Raw genomic sequence first — 10478 nt, forward strand, 5'->3', positions numbered from 1 at the left:
GGGGGGGGGGGGGGGAGGTTATCTACGTTGTTGAAAATCTACCACCCTCCCTGTATAGATACGAGTAGACGATGTTTTCAAGAGGTAGCATTCTGCGTTTGTCTCTCCTTCTCCTTTTGACTTCTTATTCTCTTTTATTTCAGGTCCTGTCCTTGAGCTCCTTCTTCATTTGGAAGCTTTATGGAGACTGTCTCCATCACTTCATTCTCATCATATCTTCTTTGTGTCTCCTGTCGCCCTTCAATTTCTCCTTGCCGTCAAACCTCTTCTACCTCAGAGTACGGAGAGATTTCGATCTCTCTTTGCGAATCAACGAGTCAATCCTCTCTACTGCTCTAAGTCTCTTCCCACGACTACTACCACACANNTACGCGGCACCACCAAATGCTTATCACGTTATACAGAAATCGGCGGGGGATAAGAAACAGAGAGGCGGTGAAGATCAAAGAGAAGAAGGTGAAGGTAGAGGAAATCCTCGCTCTGTTCTTTCCTCTTCCGGTGTAGAAGGAGACCCAACAGGCAGTCACGCTGTTAGTTTACCTCAGTCATCTCCTAAGAGTCTTGGAGAAGAAGATCCTTCTTCATCAGCTGGAAATCCGAATGGAGTTCCTCCTAGGGGTTCTTCGTCTTCTCCTGCCACTACTATGAAGGTGATGATGAGTCACGCGGCTCCTCACCCAGGCCACCCTCTTTCATCTTCCTCTCCATCTAATGGAATGCACGGAGGAAATGGAGGTAAAAAGGCAGTCCCCGGTGGAATCCCTGGGGGTTCTGCTTGCCATTCTTGTCTTCAGCTTGTCAATCCAACTTCAGGAGGGAGTCTAGTCGTGCCCGCCGGAGGGGTAGGAGCAGGAATGGCTTTTGGAAGTCTGAAGTTCATTAAGATGTTAAGAAGCGAAATGGAGCTAGATTGGGTTCTTCGAGAAGGAGAAGGAGGAAGAGGAGGAGGGGGTGATGAAGAAGGAGCAGGCGGACCTGAAAGAAATACAGGGAGTAGTCATCATCTTCTTCATAATACGGGGCATGTATTCATATGTGCTCCAGCAAGTCTAGATACAGGACTCAGTCGAGAACTCCTTCTACGATTTGCTGAAAGAGAAGATTGTGTCTTCTTCTTTCTTACCGAGCCTTGGAGAGGTTCGTTGCACTTCTCGATGAAGCGATTACATCTATTACTGATCCCTCCTGTACACACACCTCTCTCTTTTGTTCTCTCTCTCTTTCCTTTCTCTTTCTCTGTTGATTCTCGATGGTATGCTAGTAGGGATGGAAACATGTTTTGACAACCATAGAAGAGACATTGAATTGTTTTGTCTGGCTCTCTCCATTCGTACGATAGAGGTATACCTCTCTAGAGAAGGGGAAGTCTCCATGTTGCACGTAAAGGGAGACGGCTGGCGAATCCATCTCCAGTTTGTCAAGTAGATCCGGGTGACCCAGTGTTTCGAAGTTGGACTACGTTCTGTCTCCTCTTAGACTTACACCTGAGGACAGTTTTTGACGAAAACAGAGATACGTACATTTCTGGTCTTGTGTAGAAAGAAGGGGGATTACATAGATTGTCGTTCCTTACAGTTCTACGTATACAGATAGATGCACGTACATCTCGATACATGTAGAGAGAGAGAGAGAGGGTTATGCATGAGTGCCTGTACAGATATATGTGTACATATAAGTCAACAAGCGACCATCCGCGGGGTGTGAGAGGCCTTCTCATTCGTTCTTTTTGTATGCTATTCTCTCTTCGATATTTCTATAGGAACGACGGCTCACCAGTTGTGGAAACTTGCGCAGCCGAAACCGGAGTCGGGTGTCACTGCACTTAGTGACGGGGTGTATGTACGTTCTAAAACGAAGGAAGAAGAGGATCTTTTCTCAAGGTTTCCACGTTTGCACTTAACTCAAGCACGTCGTGTGTGTCTTCCTGTTGAGGAGCTTTACCGCCTCTTCGAGAAAGAAAGAGATCAGAGGATACGGAAGAAGAAGAGTCGACATGGGCATGGAGAAGGTGGTGTTCAGAAAGAGGAAGGCGACATCAAGAAGGAGAGAAAGGAAGAGGAAAGTCGAGGTGGAAAGCTCGAGGAAAAACGACGCAGTGATAAGACATTTACTGATAGAAATCCAAGATCCGATCAACCTCTTCTTCGGATGAAAGAACAGGAAGATAGAAAGGTCAGCAGACGAGGGAAAGTGAAAGGGGGCAAGGCGGGGAAGAAAGGAGAAGGCGATGGAGGTGAGAGTCTAAATGGAGGAGAAGAAGAAGATCTATTATCACCAAGTAGTTCAAGTGATGAAGGTGAGGCAGAGAAACAACGAGATTTGAGAGGTTTACAAGATGCTTCAACATCTGAGTTTGGCTCAGGACGCCAACGACGAGGAGAAGGAGAGAAAGGGCAAATGCGAGAAGAAGATGAAGAAGAAACGTTGTCGCCAAGAACGTCACGAAAAGCAGATCGATCTGAAGGTGGCGAAGGGGTGGGTGCTTCAACTGAACGGGATGACGAAGAGGTGAAGTCTCAGCATCTGCAGAAAAAGAAGCAGAAACTTGGGACAGAACAAGAAGAAGATGTCAGCGTTTCCGGAGGAGAAGAAAACGAAGAAGAAGGTGAAAGAAAAAGTCTTTCTTCTTCTTCTAAGACGGTTCTTCCTCAGGTGAAGAGAACTTCTTCAAGAAGAGAAGAAGATGAAGGTGGACGAGGTGTTGAAGGAAGAAGAGATGACTTCTCTCTTCCTATCTTCGGAGGTGGGGGTTATATGGAGAAATTGCCTGGGCTGCATCGATCTTTAGGAAAGAAAAGAGAAAACTCTCAGACTCAAAGAAGTCTGTTGGGTGAGGAAGAAGGAAGAGATGGTACTACCTATACGATGAAGAAACAGGAAGAAAAGAACTCCCGCAAGAGACCCAGAAGAAGACGTGGAGATAGTAGAGGGGGACATCATAGCCATTATGAGGAGTGCAGTGGAGACCCTCTCAGTTCACACGGGGAGTACGAGTCAGGTGATGACGAAGACGATGAGAACCTTCTCTCGACACTTCGTGGTGACGGAAGTGAGAAACAAATGCGTAAGGAAGAGGAGGAAGAAGAAGATAAGAAAAGAAAACAGAGAGGAGGAGGAGGAGGGGGAGAAGAAGAAAGCCATGGAGATTTCGGCATTGCTCTGAGTGACGAACAGAAAGCTCTATGGGCAGCTACAACGACCTCTTTCGTAAGACAACAGAGATGAGGAGAATCCAAGAAAAAAAGAAGATGAAGATATCTTCATTCACCTCTGTTTCCTTGAGCTTGCGCCCTATGACAAGGCTAGTGGAATAGAGCGGTCCACATGCAGATACCTCCGAAGGTTCATCTGCCTTGCTCCTAGTCTGTTGTCCCCCCTCGTCATGTGGTGTCCACCCCCTCTCGTCTGTAAGATATATGTGAACGTGTAATTGAGTTCAGTATGTATGTGATCGATAGATGAATAATAGAGCCCCATGAACGGGTGTGAGGACGTGCTGGTGTATATGTGTACATACGTCCATGTGTGGGTTGAACTCTGGCTAAGTCTGCATGTCTTACACGAATGCTCTTCATCGTGCGTATGCATGCTGCTGCCCGCCGGCCTTTCTGTAGACGGCCCAAGTGCGTGGAAACTCCAGGTGCACTTGTAGACGTGTTCCGAAGTCCTTGGTGGTTATCTCTGTCTTGTCATAGTAGATTCAAACTTTCCTAGAGCAGACGCATACATACTTGCAGGCGTATTCGCAGATATGTGTGTACATCTGTGCTTATGTCCACGATCTTAATCTTTCCTCTCTTGCCATTCAGCCGGAGAAAAGGCGAGGAATCAAATGTGAAATCATGCAGAGTGGCCAAAAGTTGCTTTGCTCCTCTTACTCCTGTAGACGGAGGATCAGCTCTGAATACATCTTCGTCATCGTCGTATACCGTGACGGGGTGTATGGTCTCGCTCTATGGGACTGTGTTCTCGAATATCGTTTGCGGTGTACATACAGTCCGTGAATCCAACTGCGACGCCTGGTAATCCTGCGGCTGCTGGACTCCCTTCATTGCCTACGGGTATAGGAGCAAGTGGAGCAGACGGGAGTTACCCACAAGGGAAGACGAAAACTCAACGAGGAGAGGGCGGAGGAGGCATGCCTGTATTGTCTTTCTCTCTTCTTCCATGGCCTGACAGGATGGAAGAAGGGGGGGGTGATGGAAGCGGCGGGAAGGCCAACCACGAAGCTAGTGGTTTTGAGGGAGGCCCTGCTGCCTCTCTCTCTGCGATGATGTATGGACATCTAGGAAGTGAAGACCAGCAGTTCATTGCAGGGGTGCCTCGGAAGAGGTAAGTCACATCTTTAGGCATGAAAAGTTTCATCAGAGGAACCTCTCTTCTGACTTTTTGTACGGTGACTACTCTGTCCCTAAGAGCTATGATATACAAAGGACAACGGCCGGATTGACCTTCCAGTCTTTTACAGCTCGCTTTGAAAGTGTCAGCTGCCTCGCCATGTTTCTTTTCTTCCCTATCCTTAGTTTCTCTCCCTTCAGTGGACTCTTCTTCTCATTGGAGGACAGGTCTCGGAATCACATGATTCATTCGCTAAGTCTTTGGTATGCGATTGCGTGCCATCTATAGAGCGGAACACCATGCTGGTCGTATATGAGGACATCATGCCTGAGCTCAGCTGAGTCGTCGTAGAGTCTTCTTTATACGTCGAGACTTTGTTTTCTCCCTCCTCGATTCTGATCCCAAATCGGTGTTGGTGTGTTCTTGTTTTCCCTTGTCCTATCTCTCTTTTTCTTTAAAAAGACAAAGAAAGCTCAATCTTCTTCAAGCAGAAGCTCAAGCTGGAAGAGTCAGTCCAGCTGGAGCGAGTCATCTTATGGTCTGGGGAGGCTTGGCGTCTTCTCCCCATATTCCTTCTGCGGTCCTGCAGCATGGAGTATCTCCACATGCTGCTGTCACGTTCTTTAACATGGATGGATCTCTAAAGCATCCTTCTCTTCTCATGCCTGGCTCAAGTCCTTATGGTGTGGATGGAGGTCCTGCCTTCTCTTCCTCTTCTTCCTCAGCTGTACCCTCATGGAGAAAGCAGCTCCGGTGAGGTTGTTGTCCATCGTAGCTTCTCTTTGAAAAGACAGAAGAGAAGCCCCTAAGAGATAGTGCGTGCCTATATGTATATACATCTCTAGGAGATAGTGGTGAGTATCTCTATGTCTGTCCATCTCGATGCATCTTTGTTACTGGTGTGAAGCGAAGAGCCTTATCTACTTGAATGAGACATCGTAGATGAATTTGGGGGAGGGCAGTCTGGAGTTTATGTGAAGACGTTGCAGCATGTCCACCTGATAGAGGAAGGATGTTTTAGAAGTCCTCAGTTTTCCTGGATGCACAATAGCTTCGGCTTTTTCTTTGTTTAACAACTAACTCTACCATTCTCGCATTGGCTGTCCGTACACATGAGAATTATCGCCTCAAGAGGACGCCCCGTCGTGTCTCTTCCCCCTCCCTCCATCTTGCGTCATCACTAAGGGGGAATCCGCCGTATGTACCTTCTCTAATACCAGGTCTGTCGTGTCTGGATTCTCGCCTCTTCACGCTTGAATCTCTTCCGGTCCTCTCCCATATATAGGCCGTCATCTCTTTCTCGTTCAGTGTGCTGCAAAGAAGCAGACAGGGATGCTATAGATCGATAGATAGAACTTCTTTATCGTGATTCCTCCATCTGTTTTCTGTCTCTTACCGTAAGCGCCCTCCTGGGTATCATAGCTTGTAGCTGTCAATTGATTCCCTCTTTTCGCCTTTCTTTTCCCAGGCAGTGGAATGGTGGAGAGGAGCCAACATGTCTGCAGATACGTCGATTGTCCCTTGCAGTTCGCTGCTGTGTCCGGTGTTTCACGGGAGGTTTAGAAGGCGTTACAGGCGTCCAGTCTCTTGTTCATTTTATCTCTCTTCTCCAGCCGCTCAATGTATTTCTCCTTCCTTCGAATCCTATAGCGTCCGACCTACTTTCTCTCAGTCCTATGGCCCCACTACAGCATTCTTCTTCTTTCCGAGGGAGGAAACCACGAGATGACAAAACGATCGATACGCCAGGAGACACCTTCAGTCGGGGAGAGCAGAAGAAGGAAGGCTCTGGCGGAAGTGGTGATGAGTCGAGGTTTTCTTCTTGTGAGGAAACAAAGCATGCAAACAAGCCTCCGAGTGTTGTCCCCAAAGAAGATGAAGACAAGGGGAAAGAGATAAAGATGATGGAGGAGAGCGAGAGAGAAGAAAAAGAAGAAGGGTGTGGGGTGATGCAGACGCATGAGTCCCAGGAGCAAGACGAACAGAAGAGTGACAGGAGTGCAGATCATAAGAAAGCGAACGGGTCGAAGAATGATAGTGATAAGGAAGAGGCAGATAAGACGTCGTCTTCTTGTTTCTCAGCTTCAGGAAAAGATGGTAGAGTGAAAAAAGAAAAACCCGAAGATGATGTCGTTTCTGCTTCTTCTTTCTCCGATCGCAAGACGGAGACTTTCCTGGAATCTTCTACAACAAAACAAAGAAGAAAGGAAGCGTATGAATTCATCGACTGTTTAGTTTCGTCTATTGGAGCAGCTCTTGGCCCTAACTGCAGTGTCCAGGTACTTCTCCCTCCTTACTGTTTTTCTTCTTCTTCTCCCTCTTATCACGAAACTGGAAAGGACGCTCGTAAACAGCTGACACGGCAGCATCTCCGGAAGTCTGTCGTTTCATCGCCTTTCTCTTTGTCTTCTCAGGGGCATTCTTCTCAACATCCTCGGGAAACTTTCTCTCCTCCTTGCTTTTCTTTGTCTTGTCATTGTCCATGTCGAGATCATCCCTTCAGTAAAGCTTCACTCCCCTACGAGCAAATTTCCACTCTACAAAAGAAAGGAGAGAGGGCCAGGAAAGAACCTCTCAACAGCAATGATTCCTCGCCACCTTTCCCGCTTTCTCACGGAGAGAACGGACTTGCTCGGTCATCTTCTTTTGTCGAGAATCAGTTTGCATCGTTTCTCTTCGAGACAGGGGAGTCTTCTTTGTTCCCATGGCCTCATTATTCATCGTTAAGCTTTCTCTATCACAAAGGTGTGCTTACTCTCCCTTCTGAGCAAGTTGTCCTTCAGCTTGACCGCTGTCTATGGGTTGAATTTGCACGAAGCGCTTGTCCTGCTTTGACCGAGAGCCATCTAGCATCGGAAGTGTATGCTAAGAAACGAGCTATGCAGTTAGAACTGGAAATGTTAAAGAACCATCAATCCCCGGGGGTTGGCGGAGGAAGGTTGTTAATGGGGCAGCTCTTACGACATGAAGCTGCAGGGACCTTATCGGGTAACGGTACAGGAAATATAAGGCATTGCTTTGTCTCCCGTATCCATGCGACAGCAGTAGATATGATGAAGACGACGAAAACTACAGGCCAGGAAGGGCATCAAGATGGAGCTCTTACTGTGGATCAACAGATGAGGAAACAACATCAAGAGGGACGAGGGGGGGATGGCAATAGAAGAAGAGAAGGAAAAGCCGGAGGAGTAGGAGGTGAAGGAGATGAAGGTGTAGGAAAACAGAAGGCTGGTGGAGGAGGCGAACATGGTGGCATGAAAACACCAAGGTAAGAAAGAGATATGAAGACCATCACTGGACAAGGTGTGGGATACACGAAGGCAAACGAGGTGTGGTTTATCAATCGAGATGGCTTGTAGGGTGTAATGAGTCTAGTTCTAAGGTGGGGGGGGATTCACGTGCATGCATGTCTAGCTGGGTCTATGGTTAGCTTCTCTAGAGAGAGAAGAGAAAGAACTCGATTCCATTTATCATGATACAGCATACACTATGTGTATCATCTGTTCATGTACCTGTCTATCTATCTATCTATCTGTCTTTATGTAGTATGTTCAAACTATCATCTATCTACCTTCTGTGCCGACACACTGTGTATAGGAAATCTTACTTTATTTACTACTCTTCCCCCGTGAAACCTTCTTCGTCTCTTTTTTTTTCTTTTGCTGTTCCCAACCTATATCGGCGTGTCTACCTGCATGAAGGTGACGGCCACTGCGAGAAGAACGGCTCTCTCGGGTGTAGCAGATCCATCGGACACGCTTTGTTTGAATCACGCCATAAACAAACCTGTCAAGCCCAACACTTATGGCAGAAAACGGAAGCAGGCCTTAACTTCGTCGTTGTCCATCCGTCGGTTACCCTATAGGACAATTCGACCCCATCTGTGTTTGTAGAAAGACAGAGATAGATACAGACAGATGTATGTATACATACACCTGGTGTAGGTGTTTCCGGAGAGGGCGATAGACCAGGATGAGGTCCCTGGTGCATCTCTTTCGTTTCTTCAGGTTGGTATGTCTTCGTTTTTTTTCTCTTTCTCTAGAAATATGTTTCTACTTAGAGAGGTGGTATCCGAATGATCGATCAATCAAGCGTCCGGTGTCTCTCCATTTGGGTACATGTATGTACGTAAGCGAGAGAAGGCTGTTCATGAAGCTATGAAGACGTCTATCGGCCTCGTTGTTTTCTTCCACAGGAATGGAGGGGTTGGTAGTTCAAGAAGAAGAAGAAGGCGGCGTTTTCAAGGATGGTCGGATGATAAGGATGAAAAGACAGCGGCAGGAGATTTTTGGTGTCTTCCTCTTAAGCCTACATTACGTCTTATTCCTTGCGATGATAGTGAGGGAGTGCGGATCGATGGATCATCAGCGATTTCTCTTTCTCTTCCTCCCCCGTGTCCTCCTAGTGCTACTACAACACATCTTCCTTTATCGTCTTCGTATGTGGATGGAAGGGGAGATTCTCTAACTAGATCGAGTCGTCTGTCTCACCCTCCTCAACCCAGCCATGCCCGCAATCATCGCCATAGCAGTCAGCCGGTTTCTTCCTCTTCATGTTCTTCTCCTAGAGATGAAGATGCCGAGATGACACGTAACACTTCTCCAGGGACCCCTCGTCAAGCACCGTCTCCACAGAGACAGCTACCTGGTGATTCTTGTAGTTTCTCAAATGATCATTTTACACGTGGTGACTATCAAGGAAGATCGCAGTTAGGGAGGTCTGAAGATGAAGAAGAGGATCTCGAAAACGAAGAAGAAAACAGTAGTGACGGGGTGAATACAGTGTTATACCGACAAAGAAAGTATAGAGTCTCAGCAGGAGAGAGAAAGTCGACATTGCTCCTGGGAAGAATGAAACTTCGAGATATAGCGTCGTATCTAAAAGGCCACTTAAGTCACAAGAGAGGAGAGGGAAGGAGTGGAGAAAACCAGAAGAGTAAAGAAAACGAAGATCAGGGAAAAGAAGGAGAAAGTGGACGAGAGGGGGGAGATGAAGATCTCGATTTTATCCGCATGGTGTCCGACCTTGGATTAACTCTGACGGTTGGTGATTGCGCGAGTCTTCGCATTGTTCAGGTACCCATCTACAACTTGACTTGCAGATCAAGCATTTCACGTCGTATGATAGGGCTTAAATATCTCTTGATTCATCAACGGATTTCCAGGAAGCACCTTCCGATGCAGATATACATACGTCTTTACACGTAGCTAAAACACTGGATCTGTGTACGCGCCTACACCGAGCAACTGTACGTACAGATATGCACCTCCGCAGGAGAGAATTGTACTATTCCAGAGTGCAGAGAAGTCTTTGTCAAGCCACCTTACTTTAAGTATCTGCAGAAATGGTTTTGGAGACGTGGTGAAGACACATGTAGTGTGAGGTGAGCGTTGCGACTTTACACAGGCAAAGAGTCTTTTCTTCTGACAACAGTAGAAGTCTTCTCGTGTTGAGTTTCGCGTCGCACAGGAGAGGTCCTGGGAATTCTTTCCCAGCGGGAAGAGGAATCGGTGATCTAAACTGTAGGTGAAAGAAGGAAGAAACAAAAACGAACTCTCTAAGGAAGTGTAGCTCAGCTATCATGCGCGGGCACAGGTATATCACTGAAACTATCGCGTCTGCCTATGCCACCTATGAGTGTTTATCCACCTGTGGACCATGTAGGTGTGTTCTAATTCACATCTTTATACTGTCGCTTGTTTGGTGTGTCTTGGGTCTTCAACAGACAAAGCAGCTATGCATCTGTGCGATCAAAAGAAGGAATGTGTGTCTACTATAGAGATGTACTCTGGTACTCTCGTTGTCATAGTGATAAGCCGTATGCATGTACCAAAGATGGATGTTATCCTGTACTTTTGTACTCGTTCTGTCTTTTGCTTTGCCCCGTCTCTCTCACGTGTCACCTTTTCTTCTTCTTGCTCAGGATCATAACGGAGGCCACGCAGCTCTATGGCGATTGGAAAGCTTTCCTCACCCTTGGTTCTTCTATCTGAGACGTCTCTTCCAGTCTCAGCCTTTTGCGTTAACTGGCTCTTAATGACGCGAAGAGCCACAGGATGTCTTCACTCTCTCTCTTTGACAAAGTCCCGTACTCACGTTATTTCGTTTGCTTGAAGTGCGTCCTGCCTACATATTTCAAT

At 47.0% G+C, this 10478-nt stretch overlaps 1 protein-coding gene across 1 annotated transcript; it reads left to right on the top strand.

Moving 5' to 3' along the window:
• Positions 1-143: 143 nt before the first annotated feature.
• On the top strand, positions 144-10478 carry CSUI_002677 (beta-casp domain protein; the record flags this gene model as incomplete). Its single annotated transcript, XM_068062876.1, has 7 exons — positions 144-1137; positions 1760-3207; positions 3998-4332; positions 4801-5091; positions 5807-7606; positions 8534-9413; positions 10262-10478. Coding segments are annotated over 7 exons (5862 nt in total), but the record flags the coding sequence as incomplete, so codon positions are not given.

The sequence above is a fragment of the Cystoisospora suis genome (assembly GCF_002600585.1).
Source record: "Cystoisospora suis strain Wien I chromosome Unknown contig_1104, whole genome shotgun sequence".
NCBI lineage: Eukaryota > Apicomplexa > Conoidasida > Eucoccidiorida > Sarcocystidae > Cystoisospora > Cystoisospora suis.